This window comes from Trachurus trachurus (genome assembly GCF_905171665.1).
Source record: "Trachurus trachurus genome assembly, chromosome: 14".
Classification (NCBI taxonomy): Eukaryota; Metazoa; Chordata; class Actinopteri; order Carangiformes; family Carangidae; genus Trachurus; species Trachurus trachurus.
The window spans coordinates 7,705,400-7,725,869 of record NC_139903.1 but is presented as its reverse complement, the minus strand read 5'-3'; the positions used below and the strand labels follow the sequence as shown (position 1 = coordinate 7,725,869).

At 43.8% G+C, this 20,470-nt stretch overlaps 3 protein-coding genes across 3 annotated transcripts; 2 read left to right on the top strand and 1 right to left on the bottom strand.

Annotated features, from left to right (window-relative positions):
• Window positions 1–1,981: 1,981 nt before the first annotated feature.
• On the bottom strand, window positions 1,982–17,597 carry prr7 (proline rich 7 (synaptic); the record flags this gene model as incomplete). Its single annotated transcript, XM_083986264.1, has 2 exons — window positions 1,982–2,637; window positions 17,195–17,597. The coding sequence occupies 2 exons, from the start codon at window positions 17,595–17,597 to the stop codon at window positions 1,982–1,984; spliced, it is 1,059 nt and encodes a 352-aa protein (XP_083842390.1).
• Window positions 8,941–10,353, top strand: LOC310996783 (nuclear factor 7, ovary-like; the record flags this gene model as incomplete). Its single annotated transcript, XM_083986256.1, has 1 exon — window positions 8,941–10,353. The coding sequence occupies exon 1, from the start codon at window positions 8,956–8,958 to the stop codon at window positions 10,351–10,353; it is 1,398 nt and encodes a 465-aa protein (XP_083842382.1). The 5' UTR covers window positions 8,941–8,955.
• LOC310997221 (nuclear factor 7, ovary-like) lies at window positions 11,818–13,221 on the top strand (the record flags this gene model as incomplete). The annotated part of the gene is made up of 1 exon (XM_083986898.1): window positions 11,818–13,221. One exon carries the CDS (start codon window positions 11,818–11,820, stop codon window positions 13,219–13,221), a length of 1,404 nt encoding a protein of 467 aa, XP_083843024.1.
• Window positions 17,598–20,470: the final 2,873 nt, after the last annotated feature.

The window sequence follows — 20,470 nt, the reverse complement described above, 5'->3', positions numbered from 1 at the left end:
ACCCCAAACATGGAAGTGAAGTCACCAGGCTGACGATCCAATGAGAACGTGTCATATAATTTTGTGTGGGATGCTAATTTTAACATTAAGAGACACTATTAAAAGTTAAATTAGCACTACTAATTAATAATTGCTGTGAGAACTTCAGAGATCTGAGAGCTGGAGAATCTTTGTTCAGTTTGATTAGGAGCAGCAGCAGCAGCAGCAGCAGCTGGTGTGTTTCACGGATCAGAAATAATCAACGCAGCAGGAAACCAGAGCTTCTCATACTGATGAGCAGAGAAGCTGCTGCTGATTGTCTCTGATTTCCACACATCAAAGACAATCCATCTCTTCTTTCTTTTCTTTTCGTCTTTCCTTTCCTTTCTATCGTCATCTGTCACAGTGGGAGAGAAACAATCACAGAACAAACAACATTTGTCATCAACAGAGACACATGGAAAAAAGGAAAAGGTATTTCACCATCAGTGTTAACTTCTTCTTCTGCCTTCATATGTCACACATGCATTTATATTAGTTCAATAAACTACTTTACTCTGTCTGTCCGTCCAACATCAGAAAGGTGGAAGTAGTTTGTGTTGAAGTTTAAATGATTCACTGACCTGTCCTCATCTGGACAATTGACCGCTCAAGAAGAGTTTCAAAATAAAAGCACTGACTCATTTATAATGTTTTTTGTTTACACATGAAGCCAATGTGACCTGTGGATTGTGTGTATTAGCATCACAGTGTATTACAGGTGAACAGTAGGTCTTAGGCCTTAAAAGTGATAATAAGTGGCAGAGACGTCACAGGTGAAGATGTTTTTATTTCACAACGGAAAAGTTTGTTTTTCTTTTTTTGTCACAAAGCAGATTTAAGAATGATTGTGAAATTTGAACGTGAAAAAATAATAAAAACAGACGTCCCAGGTCGACATCACCAGATTGTCCACGTCCGAGGTCAAACAGTGGTAGTTAGAGGCGATTCTGAAGGTAACAAGGCAGCAGTTACTCAGGTGTGTGTGTGTGTGTCCCGGGAGGGGGGGGGGGGGGCTTTAACGCTGTGATGTCACAACGCTGCGGTCGGCGGTCGCCACGTGTTCCTTTGTACGTGTCAATACTCACAGTTCTTGTGAAGAGGCAAGCTGCGAGCTGCAGAGTCCTCGAGAGAAAAAAAAAACAAAAAACAAAACAGAGCAGATAAAAGAGGAGAGGTCGCCGTGGGCAACAGACAGTTCCCGGGAGCCATGGCAACAGGAGACTAGTACAATAGGTTGCACAGAGAGAAACAGAGAGAGAGGGAGAGAGAGAGAGGAGGCAGGGATGGATGTGAAGGTGGAGGGAGGCAGCTGTGCTCGTTTGTTTCTCTTCATCCTCCTCCTCATTGCTCTCTCCTCCGCCGCCGCCATCGTCGCTTCAATTAGCTCTGATGTGACACATGAAACCTCAGTGACTCAGCCGCAACCGGTGTGTAATTTCCTCTTTTACCCAAGAGCCACAATCCCAGCAGAGTGAAGTGAAGTGAAGTGGCCCATTGGGGGGGAGGTTGAAGTTGTGAAGTTGTGGCTCCTCCGCTGTAAAGACGCCACAGAGCAGCAGAGGAGGCCGCACACAGGAAGTCTCCAGTTTAAAGGGATAGTCTGGCGTAACTTTAACCCCTTGGTCTATCGCTCCATCAGACCCAGGAGAAACCCCCCCTCCAGAGATCAAGTTCACTGAACACAAACTTCTCTAGTCGTAGCGACTTCATCGCAGACAGCTGGATAGAAAAACACTGCTGTCTATGGAGCCACCAGCCAACCTCCATCAAAAAGCCGCTCATAGCCACAAATAACGCTCAGAACAGCACCAACTCTGAAACTTCTCCCAGCCCTTAGTCGACATGAGGGTGAGTAGATAATGAGTGAAATTTCAATTTTGGGTGAAGTATCCCTTTAAGGCTCGTCAGAGACGGAGCGACTGATTGGTCAGTTGGTTGGTTGGTTGGTTGGAGTTCTGGTCTACACGGCCGTGCTCCGACCCAGCAGGGGGAACGCCGTTGGGAGGCCCCAGCTGGGCTCCAAGCCCCTCGGTCCATGAACCCCCTGGAAACCCTGTACCCCTCCTTGAAGTCCTTGTATCCCCCCTTGAAGTCCTTGTATCCCTCCTTGAAGTCCTTGTATCCCCCCTTGAAGTCCTTGTATCCCCCCTTGAAGTCCTTGTATCCCTCCTCTGAGCCCCAGTCCGTCGTGATGAGTCCTGGCCTCTCGCCGCGGCATGGTCGCCATGGCAGCAGCGGCAGCGTGGAGGGGCCGCCCCCCGCCCGGCGGTGTGAAGCTGTTGTTGTGGTTCAGGTCCATGTTGGAGAGCAGGTGACCCAGCGAGTCCCAGCGCTGCGACGAGGGGAGGCGGATCAGGGAGGAGTAGCCCCGGTCCGGGAACACCGTGGCCACCGGCGTCTTCCTGGTCTCGGACGCGAACATCGACGACGCCGGAGCGGCCGGGGTCTGGACTAGTTCCCTGAGAGGCAGCAGCGGCGGTGGCGGCGCCTGGAGCGGGGCGGGCTTCAGGTAGGTGCCCCCCCGCGGGTCGGCCAGGACCTCGCTGTACGGAGGGGGAGGGTCCTCCATCAGGACGGCCTCCTCGTAGCACGGCGGCTTCCCACACAGTTCAGTGTCTGGAAAGAAGCAGAGGAGAGAGGATCAATACATCTGATACGGAGCAGACACTCAGATCAATACATCAAACAGGTTTAATATATATCAATGTATAATTTAAAGGGACAACGAGGAGTTTCTCCATCGGCAGAACGAAATATTCCGGGACAATAAAAAAAGTCTCATATTAATGTGGATGAATCTACGTTACCCACACTTGTTAAAAAGGTTCATGAGGCAAGAAATGCACATGCGTTTTAAGTTTTTTACTGCTAATGGGCGATGAAGCGTTCAAAACCAAAAAGAATGAGCCCACTCGCGTATCTCTCCGTTGCCTTGAACAGGCTGTGTGCTGCATAATGCGCTGCAATTCTGGGTCCGAATTTCCCGCGCTGTCCGCGGATGTGACGTCAAATGACGCTGCATGCGCGTCCTTGACAGCTTCGGCTTTCCACCGCTTGCGACTAGCGGTCGGCGGATGTCTTGCAGCCTGAACAGTTATGTGAGCAGCGAGTAGAGAAATAACGTCACTTTCTTACATTTTAATATTTTTTCATGCGAGAAAGTGACGGTTTAGATTCCCAATCTGTTGTCAGTTTATCCAAATAACGTCTGTAAGTAGGTTTGCTCCGACATTTTTCGGAGGAGTGCAGAGCCACACACGAGCGGCAGCAGCAGCGGCTCGTCACAGAGGCTGCAGCCGGGGAGCTGAGCTCATCGGCCGGGCAGCAGCTGTCCTCCTCCCACTGGGAGGAGGACAGCTGCCGCAGAATCGCTGTTTATGGTCGGAACTACGACGGTATCTGATCGTCAGAGGTGGGAGAAAGTCCCTATGTTGCAAGTCCAAGTAGAGTCTCAAGTCTTTGCTCTCAAGTCTCGAGTAGAGTCTCAAGTCTTTGCTCTCAAGTCCCAAGTCAAGTCCAAGTCCTAAGATTTTTGTTTCGAGTCCCAACAAAGTCCTAAGATTTTTTTTCAAGTCCCAACCAAGTCCTAAGATTTTTGTTTCGAGTCCCAAACAAATCGATTATAATTAATGATACGTAAAGATCATGACCACGCCTCAATTGTTAAGTTGTTTATATTTTATTGTTAATGTTCTGCCACTTATTCATCTGTTTATTTTTATTAATATTCTATTGTGATATGCTTTGTCAATATAAGCACTGTCTTTTCATGCCAATAAAGCTATTTAAAATTGACGTACAGTAACACGTCAGAAATCTCGTGATCAAACGTGATCTGACGTAGTCTGTTGATGGTAGCCATGGTGCATGGATGTATTATATAGATCCATGCCATGGAGCCGTTAGCCACACTGGTTTGTTATGCTACGTGTGCTGCAGTCAGCTCGCTTCTTTATTGGTTACATAAAGAAACAGAGCCGGTGACTCGAGATTGTCGGCTTCCCCCACACACAAGCCGATTTTTGGGACCAACAATCGTAAATACTGAACATGTTTAATATTTATGATTGTCACCGCCGACCGTTTTACGAGCCGATTGTTCGGAGAATTTAAATCTTAAAACACCACACACCACAGGAGAATCTCATAAAATACTCTTAAGAGCCAAGCTAATCGGGCGATTTTTGTCTTTGGTCGGAAGGGGGAAAATCGGGGCAAAATCAGCCAGATTATCTTTATGTGTGGTAGGCATTAGTGTGTTGGCATTAATTATACAGCCAAGACTGATAACAGGACTGGGTTCTATAGGAATGTCTCTGGCTGGCTGCTGCAGTAACATTGATGTGACACTTTTTAAAATATTTTAATATTTGTGCTAGCTGCTTGTGACTTGACTTGAATTCAAGTCTTTGCTCTCAAGTCCAAGTAGAGTCTCAAGTCTTTGCTCTCAAGTCCAAGTAGAGTCTCAAGTCTTTGCTCTCAAGTCCAAGTAGAGTCTCAAGTCTTTGGCATCAAGTCCCAAGCGAGTCCAAGTCTTTTTTTGATTTGATCAAGCAAGTCTTAAGTCATCAAAATCGGGACTCGAGTCCAAGTCAAGTCTCAAGTCTCTAGTCCAAGTCCACACCTTTGCTGATCGTCTTCGAACCTCTGACTTGAAAACATGAGCCTGTCTTGCGCCGTTCAAAGAATTTCACGGTGCGCGCGGAGGCTCATAGTGTGAAAACGCTTCGCTTTTCCAAAACTCCTCGTTGTCCCTTTAATATTTATCACATGTGCAGAGGAGACTGGTGACATGAATAAACAAACAGTTCATCCTCAGCAGGGAGAGTGCAGCAGGTTTTTTTGTTTCTGAAGATAAATATTGACATGGAAACATCACATTCATTAAGATTTTAATATTTTATTGAAAGTGAAAATGGCATTTATATAAAACCATTAAATGCTGTCCTCAAATCTATCTATAATGATCAATATTCATTCAACATGAATTCTTAAAATGGACTGGGAAGAATCAGAGTGATGTGGTCGTGTTTTCTAGTGTTTGTTCAGAGGCGAGCAAAAATAAGCAGCAGAAATAAAAGCATTACAAGACTCACTCGCTCAAAATCATTGAAAGATAAAACATTTAATTTAACCTTGGATAAAAAGCCTCAGTTGATAAAAAAAAAGGATTTCACAACAGAAGAGATGATCTGATTTTTTAAATCACCGTCGAGCTTTACTCACAGATTTGAGACTGTTAATTCATCATTATCATGAATTATTGCATTTGTAGGTTTAAGGACTTCTTCTCTAAAAAGCATGCGGACATGTTGTTGTGTTGCAGAGAAACTAAACACAGAAGTGAAACATGTATCTGAGATAAGATTTCTGGGACCTCTGCCCTGTCAGAGAGCGAGAGAGAGTCTGTGGGCGCAGAGTAAAACTGTGGAGTCGAATATTCAACGAAACCACAGGCGAGTTGCTGAAGGCCGTTTCTATTTCCAGGCTGATGAATCTGCCCAGATCCTGATCAATATCTGTCAAACTGTTGCACAACCTCCTCCTGATACTGATGCTGCTTCTACCTACTGGACCTGAAACACCAACAGGAGCTCGTCCACGTCCAGTTTCACTGCTCTGAGTTTATTTTAAAAACCTTCAACATCTGAACTCAGGTCCTAAATGCTGTAAATTTGGACACAACTTCTCATTCAATGGTTTTTCTTTCTTTCTTTATTTTTTATCACTTTCTACATTGTAGTGACATCCCAGCACTTTTTAAACTTTTTACACGCATCTTTTATTATTATTATTTTTTGTGTTTTAATACACTCCGTGTTTTTATGTCTTTATGTATTTCACTTCAGTGTATTTCTATTCTATTATATTCTATTCTATTCATCAAAAGTATTAAGGAACACATATAAAAGTGTACAAAAAGATGTCATCAAATCAAAAGGTGGATACTTACAAAAATCTAATAGGCCTATATAAAACTTATTCTATGTCTTCAGTTTAAATCTACAATGTAGAAAGTGCTAGCGGCGGATGCTATCTGCCACCACTAACACCCTCTAGCTCGACACTAACTTCCGCTGGCGGTGGCATTAGCATCCGCCACTGGCATTCGCTTTCCAGCTCACCACAGTGGCCCGCCTACTCGTTGCAGCATAACTCTCAAGGCTTCTGTTGGTGACAGTTGGGTAACTCGGACTGTATTTCTTTTTCTTTGTAGTCCTGCTGCTGCTGTCAGGGCCCGAGAGGAGCGGCCCAGTTTTATGACATATGAAGTTCAATTTCTAAAAGGTTTCACTTGTGGTTTTTATACAACATATGTACAGATGCTACATTTTCATTTAGATACAGAGCTGCAATGTTTCTTGTTTATTTGTCCTGATCTACTCTTTAGTCTGCTGGTCAGAGTTTATGTCTCTCTCTCCTCCTCCTCCCTCCTTCCCTCAGCACCTGCTTCTCTTTGAGCTTCACCGCTGCCTGGAGACGAAGCCTCTCCATCAGTCTGCTCTGTGACCGTGGCTCCACCGAAACCTTTTGTCTCGTCCTTTTTACTGCTCATTAAACATCTCTGACAGCAGCTGATGCTCTTTCACTCTCACGCCTCTTTTCCTTTCCCTTTAACTCTCTGATGCTCCCTCCTTCCTCTTCACTGTGCAGGTTTTATCCTCCACTTTCGTCTTCTTCTTCTTCGTCATCATCTTAACTCTTGATGTGACATAAGCATCGCTGACTTCTCCTCACAAGTCCACAACAGAAAACTTCACCAACTTCCTCAAGTTTTTATTTGATGATGCAAATATTAAATCTGCTGTAAATGTTAATCCTCCGCTGTCACTCGTAGCCTGGAGGATTTTGTCGTGTCATGTGTGAAATGCTTCTTTGCCATTAATCTATGCTAATGCTGCTCACAATAATTTTTACAGCGTCTGCACTTTTTTCTTTTCCATTTCAGACGACAATGTTTTTTTCCAGGTTGAAGTTTTGAATTCCTGAGGAGGAGAGTGTTTACCTCCCTACCAGGGTAGCAAGAAACACAATGTCCCAAAAAACTCATGAATTCATTTCCATAAAAACCTGTTCACGTCAGCTATAAGGTTTAATTTCAACTCTGACAAACACATTCTCAGAGTCTGTCTGTCAAAACGTCTGTATAATGCTTGTTATTATGGCCTGTAGGACAGGTTTTCAACATCTAGTGGTCATAATGATGACGACAGGAGAAAAGAGCGAAACTGTGGTGACGACAAAGATTATCTAATGTTGAGAAGAGTGCAACCAGTAACCACCACATCTTCATCACAAGAAACTCGTGAGTTATTTCCCATGTTTCCACCTCAGGGTCTGAATTTAGTTCTGTGGTCAATGATCTGTTCAGCAGGTCATATTTTATGAAGTTTCGCAAACTTTAGGTTTGTGTTCTGCAGTGCTGAACATTTCTGTTCTCCCTGGATCTCATTTCACCAACCATGCTTATAGCCGAAGCCGACGACTGCTCTGTTTTGATTCAACAATTATTCATTATAGTTTAAAGTCAGAGTCTCTAGGTTTGTTCAAGTCAAAGTTTGTAGATTTGTTAAAACCAGAATCTCAATTTCAGCCTCCTAACTTCTCCTTTGAATATTTGTTACTTCCACCAAGACAGAGACTGGATACTGTCAAGCTGGGAGAAACAGAGGATACACACTTAGCAGAGAAGAAAAGGAAATACAGTCTGAGTGAAACGCTAGAGTGTCGGGCCCATACTGGGGCTGCCACCGCCAACGGGAGCCTCGAGGGTTATGCTGGGATTGAGGACCACCCGCAGCAGAACCTCCTACTCGTTGTGGCATAAATCCTGCAGACTCCACTGAGACGACAGTGTACGACGCACAGACTGATGTCAGGCTGCAGCTTTCACACAGTATTTATGCAGAAGACATAGATCCACCAGGAACTGAAGTCAGCAGCCAGCAACAAAAACAGTCTACGCCAAAATACAAACAAACTCCACATGGTTCACAGTCCACACCTCCAAACAGCTCAGTCAGAAGATTTAAAGAATTAAAGAAAAAACATCACAACAAATGGCAGGTTTCTCATCTTCCCACCTGAAGGCCAACCCTTGTAGTTGGGTCTGAGCCACATCTGGTTCATTCAGCCTCAAGACAAAGTCAAAGGTGATATGGTACTAAGTGGAACACTGAATGTCATCTGGCCACTTAAAAGTAATAAACCAATAGACAATGCATTCCCTGTAAACACATCATCTGCTTTTTTATTTTTGGTTTTAACTAAACTACAACAGCAATGTGCAACAACAATTTAAAGCGCAACAATTAAGTGTTTTTGTAAAAATGCAGAATTTTTCTAGAAGTCGACAGATGTTACGCACTATAGATTTTTTTTTTTTTTTAAGTTATTTGTTCTCTGGGGCCCTAAGCAGGTGCTTAGTTCACTTATGCCCCTGCACTCCACAGTCGCCTTTTACTGAAATCTTCTGGGGATTTTACTCTGTTGTGATGGAACAGCTCCTCTACATTCATCTGGACTGAGCTGTTCAACTATCAGTCATTTTTCAAAGCTCCGCCCCCTCACCTGGCTTCACCTGAGATAAACCAGGTTAGTTATTAACACAGAGGACAAAGTCCCAGGAACAACTTTATTGGACTTTGTCAGTCCCAGAGCCGCAGACTGAAGAAGAGACGATCAGATTCAGACGCAGACTGAAGAAGAAACGATCGGATTCAGCTTCAGACCAAACTAACAACGTCCTGTGAGTGAGTCCAGCTACAACACTGCTGCTTCAACCTGCTGACACTCCACACACTGAAGGTGAGTTTGACTAAAACCTGGACTCAGAGTCACGGTAAACTTCAGTCAAGTCAGTAGAGGAGGGAGGGGAGCCATGACTGACTCTACTTCCTGTCTGCTGTGTTTTCAGATCCACTCACAGACTAAATGGCTTCCAGATTAGAGGAGGATCTCTGCTGTCCGGTCTGTACGGAGATCTTCAGAGATCCTGTTCTTCTGACCTGCAGCCACAGCTTCTGTAAAGACTGTCTGAATAGCTGGTGGAAGGAGAAACTAGATCGACTGTGTCCAGTTTGTAAGAGAAGATCTTCAAAGGAAGAACCACCTTTTAATCTGGCGTTGAAGAACCTGTGTGAGAGCTTCTTACAGCAGAGAGAGCAGAGATCTTCAGAGGCTTTCTGCAGTCTGCACTCTGAGAAACTCAAACTCTTCTGTCTGGACCATCAGCAGCTGGTGTGTCACATCTGCAGAGATTCAGACAAACACACCAACCACAGAATCAAACCCATCGATGAAGCTGCTTCGAAACTCAAGAAGGAACTTGAGGAAACTCTGGAGCCCTTAAAGGAGAAGTTAGAGGGTTTTGAAGAAGTTCAAGTGAAGTTTGGTCAAACAGCAGAACACATTAAGGTCCAGGCCCGACACACAGAGAGGCAGATTAAGGAGCAGTTTAAGAAGCTTCACCAGTTTCTAGAAGAGGAAGAGGAGGCCAGGATGGCTGCACTGAGGGAGGAAGAGGAGCAGAAGAGTCAGAGGATGAAGGAGAAGATGGAGGCTCTGAGCAGAGAGATAGCAGCTCTTTCACACACAGTCAGAGCCACAGAGGACGAGCTGAGAGCTGAAGACGTCTCATTCCTGCTCAACTACAAGGCTGCAGTGGAAAGAGTCCAGCAGCGCCCCCTGCTGGAGAATCCACAGCTGGACTCAGGAGCTCTGATAGACCAGGCCAAACACCTGGGCAACCTGACCTTCAACATCTGGAACAAGATGAAGGACATGGTCTCCTACAGTCCTGTGGTTCTGGACCCAAACACTGCTCATCCAGATCTCATCCTGTCTGAAGATCTGACCAGTGTGAGAGAAGGAGATGAACAGCAGCTTCCTGACAATCCAGAGAGGATTGATTGTAACTACTCCATCCTGGGCTCTGAGGGTTTTAACTCAGGGACTCACAGCTGGGATGTCGAGGTTAGAGACAATACATACTGGGGACTGGGTGTGTTAACAGAGTCTGTGCAGAGGAAGGGAAAGAAGACATTGTCTGGATTGTGGATGTTATGGTTCAATGGAGATAAATACAGCGCAAAGTCACCATCAACTCCAGTCACTGTTCTCCCAGAGCAGAAGAAGTTCCAGAGGATCAGAGTGAATCTGGACTTGAACAGAGGAAAACTGTCGTTCTCTGATCCTGATACTAACACACACATACACACCTTCACACACACTTTCACTCAGAAGATGTTTCCACTCATTGGCACTGTTAGAAACCTCCCTTTGAAGCTGTTACCAGTGAAGGTGTCAGTGACAGTGGAGCAGAGCAGTTGAGATAAAGAGGATTGGTCATATTTATCATGTTGTTTAACGTTTAAAAGGAAAAGTCAGTTAATTTAACTAGAGCCGCAACAATTAATCGATGAATCGAACAACAATCGATTATTAAATTAATCGTCAACTATTTTGATAATCGAATAAATGGTTGGAGTAATTTTTTAAGAAAAAAAGTCAACATTTAAATGTGAACATTTCTGGTTTCTTTGTTCCTTTATGACAATAAACTGAGTCTCTCCTTGGTTTGTGGACAAAACAAGACATGATTTGAGGACGTCATCTGGTGGTTTGGGAAACACTGATTGACATTTTTCAATTTTCAACATTTTTTAACATTTTATTGATCAAACAACGAATCGATTAATTGCTTAATTAATCGACAGATTAATTGATAATGACAATAATCGTTAGTTGCAGCCCTGAATTTCACCTGTTAAACTGCACCCGTCCTCCTGCTGTCTCATTATTTCATATTTTTTTACTACTTCTCATTTGTAAAATATTTTCACTCTTTTATTTTAATCTTTATGAGCCATTTCACGTTACGTTCGTTATTATGACTTTGTGTGGAGTGATGAGCAAAAAATATATAAATTACTTAACATTTGATCAGTTGATTACTGATCAATCTTTATTTTTAGTTCTTCTCCAGATGATAAAATGTCAAACATGCAAAGCTGAAAAGTGATTATTGTTTAATTACATGTGTGAAAAGTTTGTTTCTGTTCATGAAATGATCTAAATGTATCAATGTGTCAGTTCATCACAACAGCTGAATGTTCACTTGTTCCTGTTTTTCATCAACATAATAAAATGTTGTCTTGACTTGGATTCATATTCAGCTTTGTCTCCTGCATCTACACAACAATAAATGTTGTGGAGTAGTTTCAGTACAAGTTCCTCCAAACTGAGCTGGAATGCAAGTTTGTATTTAGTATAAATTTTGTTCCTTTAAGTTGTAACTGAAGCACATCCTCCAAAAGTTTGATAAATGCTGCGTTTCTGTCGTCATGGTGCCTTGGACTCATTTCATCACTGTAGGCCTGTGTTTGAAGTTCTCCACTAATGAATTAAAACCCTTTAGACGTTAAATGATCCACAAACAAAAACTAAACAGAGCTGTTGCATCATACTGCTGAACTTTCAGGCTGACAAAGCTCCACCCCCTCACATGACTCATGATCCAGGAAACTGCTGCACTTTCACTTCAGTCCCAGAGACGCAGACTGAAGAAGAGACGATCAGATTCAGCTTCGGACCAAACCAACAACTTCCTGTGAGTGAGTCCAGCTATAACACTGCTGCTTCAACCTGCCGACACTCCACACACTGAAGGTGAGTTTGACTAAAACCTGGACTCAGAGTCACAGTAAACTTCAGTCAAGTCAGTAGAGGAGGGAGGGGAGCCATGACTGATTCTTCTTCCTGTCTGCTGTGTTTTCAGCTTCACTCACAGACTAAATGGCTTCCAGATCAGAGGAGGATCTCTGCTGTTCGGTCTGTACGGAGATCTTCAGAGATCCTGTTGTTCTGTCCTGCAGCCACAGCTTCTGTAAAGACTGTCTGAAGAGCTGGTGGAAGGAGAAACAAGATCGACTGTGTCCAGTTTGTAAGAGAAGATCTTCAAAGGATCGTCCACCTATTAACCTGGCATTGAAGAACCTGTGTGAGAGCTTCTTACAGCAGAGAGAGCAGAGATCTTCAGAGGCTTTCTGCAGTCTGCACTCTAAGAAACTCAGACTCTTCTGTCTGGACCATCTGCAGCCAGTGTGTCTCGTCTGCAGAGATTCAGACAAACACACCAACCACAGAATCAAACCCATCGATGAAGCTGCTTCGAAACTCAAAAAGGAACTTGAGGAAACTCTGGAGCCCTTAAAGGAGAAGTTAAAGGGTTTTGAAGAAGTTCAAGTGGAGTTTGATCAAACAGCAGAACACATTAAGGTCCAGGCCCGACACACAGAGAGGCAGATTAAGGAGCAGTTTAAGAAGCTTCACCAGTTTCTAGAAGAGGAAGAGGAGGCCAGGATGGCTGCACTGAGGGAGGAAGAGGAGCAGAAGAGTCAGAGGATGAAGGAGAAGATGGAGGCTCTGAGCAGAGACATAGCAGCTCTTTCACACACAGTCAGAGCCACAGAGGACGAGCTGAGAGCTGAAGACGTCTCATTCCTGCTCAACTACAAGGCTGCAGTGGAAAGAGTCCAGCAGCGCCCCCTGCTGGAGGATCCACAGCTGGACTCAGGAGCTCTGATAGACCAGGCCAAACACCTGGGCAACCTGACCTTCAACATCTGGAACAAGATGAAGGACATGGTCTCCTACAGTCCTGTGGTTCTGGACCCAAACACTGCTCATCCAGAACTTATCCTGTCTGAAGATCTGACCAGTGTGAGAGAAGGAGATGAACAGCAGCTTCCTGACAATCCAGATAGATTTGATTCTTACCCCTCTGTCCTGAGCTCTGAGGGTTTTAACTCAGGGACTCACAGCTGGGATGTTGAGGTTGGAGCCAGTACATACTGGGGACTGGGTGTGTTAACAGAGTCTGAGCAAAGGAAGGGAAAGAAGATACTGTCTGGATTATGGGTGTTATGGTTCAATGGAGATAAACACAAAGCAAAGTCACCATCAACATCAGTCACTGTTCTCCCAGTGCAGAAGAAGCACCAGAGGATCAGAGTGAATCTGGACTTGAACAGAGGAAAACTGTCGTTCTCTGATCCTGATACTTACACACACATACACACCTTCACACACACTTTCACTCAGAAGATGTTTCCATTCATTGCCAATGGTAGAAACCTCCCATTGAAGCTGTTACCAGTGAAGGTGTCAGTGACAGTGGAGCAGAGCAGTTCGAGGTAAGAGGATGATCATATTAAAGCAGAAGTAAGCGATCCGGTGGTTTTGGCTAACTTCCTGTCAGCCGATGGAGTTAGCAGTCCCCGCCCTCGTCCCTACGTCACCACATTCACGTGCATCCCTTGGCTGCACACACAGAGAGGACTGCCCCTTTATGCCGTTCTCTCGCCTCATTGGATAAAGGTTGTAGGATACAAGGAAAGTTTTCTCCTCGGCTTACAGCAGAGCAGAGTGACTGACAGACCCATGTTTCGGAAACACTCTATATAAGTGATTGCTGTTGGAAGATATAACTATTTAAGACTTATATTAACACAAACATTCCGCTTACTTCTGCTTTAACGTTTATTTCTTAAAGGGAAAAGTCAGTGAATTGAACCTGTTAAACTGCACCTGTCCTCCTGCTGTCTCATTATTACACTTTTCCCTTTTTACTACTTGTAAAATATTTTCACTCTTTTTTACCTTTGAGTCATTTGACATTATGTTTGTTATTATGACTTTGTGGATATAGATGACCAACAAATTATAAATTAGTTTAAACCAAAATTTGATTAGTTTATCATTGATCAATCTTTATTTTAAGTTCTTCTCCAGATGAAGATGACACAATGGACACAACTACAATGCGCAATTAATTATATCATCTCTGTTGCACAATTAAAACTAACTCATGAAACTAATTTTTTTTTTGTTTTGTATTGGATTTTTATAGCCTACGTTAGGGAATAAAATTAATTATTGTTTTTTGTTTATTTTAGTTTAAATCATGTGTACATAATGTTGTTTATTGATTTGTGTACTTGAATCTTCAAGTTAAAAAAAAAGAAAGAACAAAAGGCTGAAATAAACTCCGGTTTCAAAATAAAAGTTCTTGTCTGCTGTCTTTCAGCGCGACTGCAATGCATTATGGTATATAGGCCTAGTGCTGCTTGGTTAGTGACCATCGGTTATAGACATTTCACAGGGCATTGTGGATACTATGAGTCCACTATATACAGTAAGGTGTATTAATTCTCATTATACATTAGTCGGGTGGTTCTCATACGTTTTTATATCAAGGACCCCTACATTGACACAATTTAGACAACCGACCCCAATTGGACAAAATTTTGAAACAAACACTGGAAATGCACAAATATTTGTTCTGAGATTGAAAACATTACTTCTTTAGTCAATGTATACGTTCAAATTAGGGGCAATGGTGTGAATCTTTGGAAATATTGTAGAGAAGAGTGGTACAATTCCTCCAAAAACATTTTAACATTTCAAATTCTAGGTAAAAGTGGTAAGATTTCTTTTTAAAAAAAGTTAAACATTTTCTAGAAAAAAATGGTAAAATTTCTCAAAGTTAAAAAAAAAAAAATTCTAGAAAAAGTGGCAAAACCCCACTTTGAGAACCACTGCATTAGACAGCACTACAAAATGGTGTCTTCATGATTTTGGACGCAGCCTTTGAGTTCAGCAGAGAAGAAGCTCTGTGAATACTTTCCCATCATGCATTGTGGCGACATGATGACAGGTGTAATTACAGTGATCAGTAACTCTCATGGGAAAAAGTCTAAACCTCTCAGTCATGATGGAGTCACCTCTCTCTCTCCCCCCCCCCCCTGCTGTGCTCCACCCCGCCCCCCACCTCCATCTTTCTCTCCATCTCCGTCACCACTTGGCCTCCACAGTCGGCGCCCACACCTCAGCAGCAGCAGCTGTCGCCATGACGCCCTGCAAGGTGGGCGGAGGCTGGGAAAGTCTAAAAAATATATATAATAATTACAATAATAATCTGACAGTGAATAAATGTAATCCTGGTCCTGTCCCACGCTCTCTGACTGCACCTGAACCTCTCACAGGAACCGATGTCTCTTGCTGTTCTGGGATTTTCATGACTGATGATGATGATGATGTTAAGGAGTAAAAAAGTCAAATAAGACAGATGTTGTCGCACAGTGTAGAGCTGCATGAACAGACACATTTTTTATTTCCTCTAGTGCATCAACCAATGCAAGGACATCTCTTCTACATCAAACCAAGAGCGTTTGAAGGCACAAAATGAAGAGTTACTATCAGGGAACGGATAAACTGAATATCTAAGAAAGGCCGGGATCAGACAATAACTCAGTCGCACCCAAAAAGTCAGATATAAAAGTCAAAATCATGTAGCTATTCAACCTCAGTAGATAATGTGATGCAATGTGATGTGATGATGTGATTTTGTCATAATCTGACAGTAATTTTGTTAATATTCAGTTATATCAAGTCCTTTTACTTATGACAATATTTAAGAGGTTAAATATTTCAGCTCATTTGACAGGTGATCCACAGACTGTTATTGACCTCCGTCATCCGTCGGCAGCCGTGACCTCGCAGCGTGTTGAGACGTGACTCTGTCTGTGGTGCTAAAGTCACCGATTCATACTAAAACTCTTCATCTTCTGATGGTGAAACACACTGGAGTAAGTCCCTGTTACTTATTAAACATCATCACCATTATGACGTTAGAATTTAGCTCAGACTGCTAAGCATAAAACATTTTAATGATATATCATCACGTATGTGTGTGATACATACTTGCTTTTTGCCCAGCACACAGTTTTTGAGATGTGCGTGCTGTCTATCTCTAAATCCAGGGAGTTGTCGACCATCAGAAATGTTTAGCACTGTAGACCCCGCCCCCCAAAGTCCTTGAGCCTTTAGAGAGTAGCAGCTGCCTCACCCTCTGTCAGCTCAGATTGGCTCCACCCAATGAACTAGGTCTGGTCTCTCCTCCTCTGTGTCTCTAACCCTCCTCTCCTCCATGTGCATTTGTTCACAGTGAAGCTGGTGAGAAATCAATCCATGGAGCGGTGGATAAGGTTATTTATCATCTACCATGTGTATATCTGTGTAGTCATGTCATAAACAAGAGATTACGGGTTACGGGGCACGTTACGTTTGTGTGTCGGTGTCGCCATGGAGACGAGAGTTGGGACACCGGGTCGGAGGCTCTGATCTTACAAGGTTGGTTTTCAGCCAAGAGACGCTAGGTGGAAGTCAGAGAGCCTAGTGTGACCGATGTTGTTCTGGCCTGCACTGAGTGGGTTTCGAACCCGGGTCTCCCACACCGCGGGCGACGATGCTAAGAGGTCAGTGACCACTTGGCAAGTGAGTTAGCACGTCTTTTATGGGTGAGTGAGTTTAACTTTAGTACCGCTAACCACCACATGTTGTCACTTCTCCTCACTGGTACCTTGTGACGGTGACTATACCCGCGGACCTCCGTTACACTAGTACTGGACACATGGAGCAGAGTTAAAGGAGAATTCTGGTCATTTTTGACCCCTAAATCGTTGCCATGATGTTACCCAGTGTTGTGGGGAGAAAAAAACGCGACTAAAATTGATGCAGGCAAACCAGAGTTACACCATGGCTAGACGGCGCTAGCGATAGCCACAACGCTAACCTATGGGGGCAATTCTTTCAACCAAAACAGACACTCAAAAAACAATCAAATATCTATGGTACATGACTCAAATCCTTACGAGACACCACTGAACTCATATAGTGTACAGTATAAACCGGTATAAACAGTATAAACTTTGTGTTTTTGCATGTAGTCACTCACCTCAGATAGCCGAACTCTGAAACATCCTGGAAAGACATTACTATCCGATCGCAGAGCGCCTGCTCTCCCCGCCACAGAAACAAACACTTTTTCCTTGTTGTGATGAGCAGTGCAGTGGTAATGTCCAAAATATCTCCGACCATTTATTTTCGTAAAGAAATCATCACAACAAGGAAAAAGTGTTTGTTTCTGTGGCGGGGAGAGCAGGAATTCTCCTTTAAGGTGAAAATCTTATGGAGTTCCTCTTTAAACAACATTTCAGAATAAAAACAAACTTGGATCAAGTTTAATCTCATCTCACCGGCGGGAAACCACCGATTAAAACTGCTGATAATGAGCGAAGCAGAAACCAGCCTGTGTGTGTGTGTGTGTTACCTGGCATCGTGACCCACGTCGCCTCCGGCATGGGATGAGGAACCAGCACAGGAAGTGGCGGCGACAGGGCGTGAGGAGGGCAGAACTGTGGCAGCTCCCTGGGCAGTTGTAGCGGCTGCAGCTGTGGCGGCTGCAGCAACAGCGGCGGATGAGGAGGAGGGGGAGGAGGAGGAGCAGCGGGTGGGTATCCTCCTCCTCCTCCTCCTGCAGCGGTGGGTTGACAGCCCAGCGGCTCCATCTCCACCGTCCGCAGACACTGCTCCCGGAGACGCTCCTCGCGGCGACGCTTCAGCCGGCGCTGCAGGAAGCTGCAGAAGCAGCAGAGCATGACGATCAGCGCCCAGACCAACCAGAAGCCGGCGAAACAGGCCAGGAAGGTGTAGGTGCCCTGCGACATCACCATGGCAGTGACGGGATGGGCTGTAAGCTCCGCCCCCCTGGAGACGAGGTGAGGTCTGGAGTCGCTCCGACAGGTTTGGTTTCTCCTCCACTCAGAGCTTCAGTAATTCAAACAGACAGTCAAAGGTTTTCTTGTTGAGACGATTGAAAGAAGAGTTGTGGAAATTAACGACGATTCTGAATTTAACCGTCAAAAAAACAACATGGACGGTTGGCGAGTTCAGGAAATCCAGTAAAATCCACCAAAAGCTGAAAAAACGTCTGAAAAAACAAAGAACATGCTGCGTTCACAGTGTCGTTGGGAGCTTATAAAAATAAAAGCATCCTCAATGAAAGAGGCAGGAAACTCATTTAATAAAAAAATTCATTAATTTTTTTCTGAGTAAAAGTTAATGATGCAGATAATCACCTTGGAAACAGCAGCAGCAGCAGCAGCAGCTCGTTAAGTCGGCTCTGACCACCTGGTTCTCATGTGAATAAATTGAGATGCAGCAACCAAGGAAATGTTTGTCCTTATGAAATAAACTAAATTAGTGTCAATGTTTTATATTTCAAAGTTTCTGAAAGGTCAAACATGTTCTGAGTCAGGAAATGACTGGCTTCCTGTTTGCAGATCTTGATGTTTTTTTGCTTCTTTTTTTTTTTAGAAATCTCTTCATTTAAATGGAAATGTGTGTTTTGACTCCCAGGACGAACACTCTTATCGAACGCTGTTCCTCCTCAGGACTGCAGACGGACTCTGCATCTTCAGCTGCAGAAAGAAAAACGTCCATTTACAGTAAATTCTCCAGGAGGCTCCAACGAGACGAACGCTCCTCGATAGTCCACCCACTCAGCCTCCAGGACAGAGGCCGCAAACTCTTCCTCCTCTGTCCTGCAGCAGCAGCAGCATCGGAAACACGAGGGAGGAAGAAGCTGGTCGGGGGGTGGGTGGGTGGGTGGATGGGGGTTTGGAGGAAACAGAAAGGTCTGTGGGTCACATGACGTCCAATCAGAGACGGCCAAGAGGCGACATACGAGGAAATCAGACAGCTGGTCCCTCCAGGGCGGCGGCGGCGGTGGGGTCAGATTCTTTGGTCTCTCAGATCCTGGCGGGACGTCTGAGCCTCAAGCTGCTCTACAAAGACACAAGAGAGACAGACAGTGGTCAGCAACGTCCACACTGCAAAAACGCGAAATCTTTCCAAGAATATCTGTCTTATTTCTTGTCAAAAAGTCTAATGTCTGGTCAAAACTAATCTCTTTCCACTAAAAATAAGATTCATCACCTAAAAATCTACTTGTTTTTGGATAATTTTCACTTGTTTCAAACTAATTTTCACTTGAAATAAGTAGAAAAATCTGCCAGTGAAAGCAAGTTTTTTTTGTTGTGCTTGTAATAAGAAAGAAAAACTATCAGATTATTTCAAGTGAAAATCTGCTTGGAAGAAGTAAAAAGTGTCTAAAAACAAGCTGCTTTTTAATGTGATGAGTCTTATTTTAGGTATAATGAGATTTGTTTTGACTAGAAATGACATTTTGACTAGAAATAAGGCAAATATTCTTAGATTCTAAGATTTTGAGATTTGCAGTGCAGAGGATCAGAGGACGGAGAGTAAAAACAGCTGAGAGGCCGAGTGGTTGAGCTGTTCAGTCGGGTTTTCACATCGACCTTGACAACAATAGAGATCCATGTTGGACATAACGATGGACGACAGTGTGACGGTTCATGTGAGGATCTGTACACAGCCTAGATAGAAAGAAAATGAAAAAGATGAAAGAAGAATAGGAAAATGGAGGAAAAAGACAACGATGACGAAATGAAAGCGGAAGATGATTTAAGAAAGGAAGTAGTAGAAGATGTCGAGGAAGAAAAAACTGAGAAAGAGTAAATGGAAGAGGAAGAAGATAAAAAAAGAAAGAAGTGGGAGAAGATGTAGAGAAGGAGAAAAGAAGAAGATTACGGAAAAAGATGAAGAAATGGGGAAAGAAGAAAGCAGAAGAAGATTTTTTTTAAAGGAAGAAGAACTGGAAGAAGATGTAGAGGAAGAAAAAACTGAAAAAGAGGAAAATGAAAATGAAGGAAAGAAGATAATGAAGAAATGGGGAAAGAAGATGATGAAGGGGAAGAAACATAAATAAATAAAGGACGAAATGGAAGAAGCAGGAAGATTAGATTGCTGAGATGTAGAGCTGCAGATTGATTTGGGGACAATACACTACGAATACAATATGGTTGGACAACTTAGACCCACGTGAAATTGTTGAAAAACAGCATAACATGGGACCTTTAAATAGAGGTTCCTGACAAAGTCAAAAAGCCTTGATGTAATAAACAAATTCATTAAAAACAGGTTACTGCTGACCCTAACACAAGAGGAAGGTAAAACTCAGATGATGACGCTGCACATCTGCATCATTGGAGTGTTTGAATGACTGTGTGAATCAGCATTAAGCAGCAGATGCTTCTTCTGTTCGTCAGCGTTCAGAGTTGTTATCCATCCCATCCACGGCGGCTTCTCCTGCCCCGACATCTCTCAGAGACGACATCTGTCCTCTGAGGCCGGTGACACCAGGTTTTCTCCAATAAAACCCAGACGACGACGACGATGAGCAGCCGGGGACGTGTTCTCATCTCTGAATTGGACATTTGTTGCTGCTGCGTTACAGTTACATGATGAGTGTGTGTTTGTGTTGTCCGCCCCCCTCCCCTCCTTCATCTTCCACCTCCTCATCCTCATCACCTCTGGGGATCACAGCCCTGCGTACATGTAATCATTTTGAAATTGTTCAGCGGTGCCGGGTGACTCATCAACGTCATCATGAGGTTGCACAGGTTCAACTTCCCCCGTCTTCTTCCTGTCCGCCCGAAAGAGGAGGAGCGTCCAGGATGTCTAT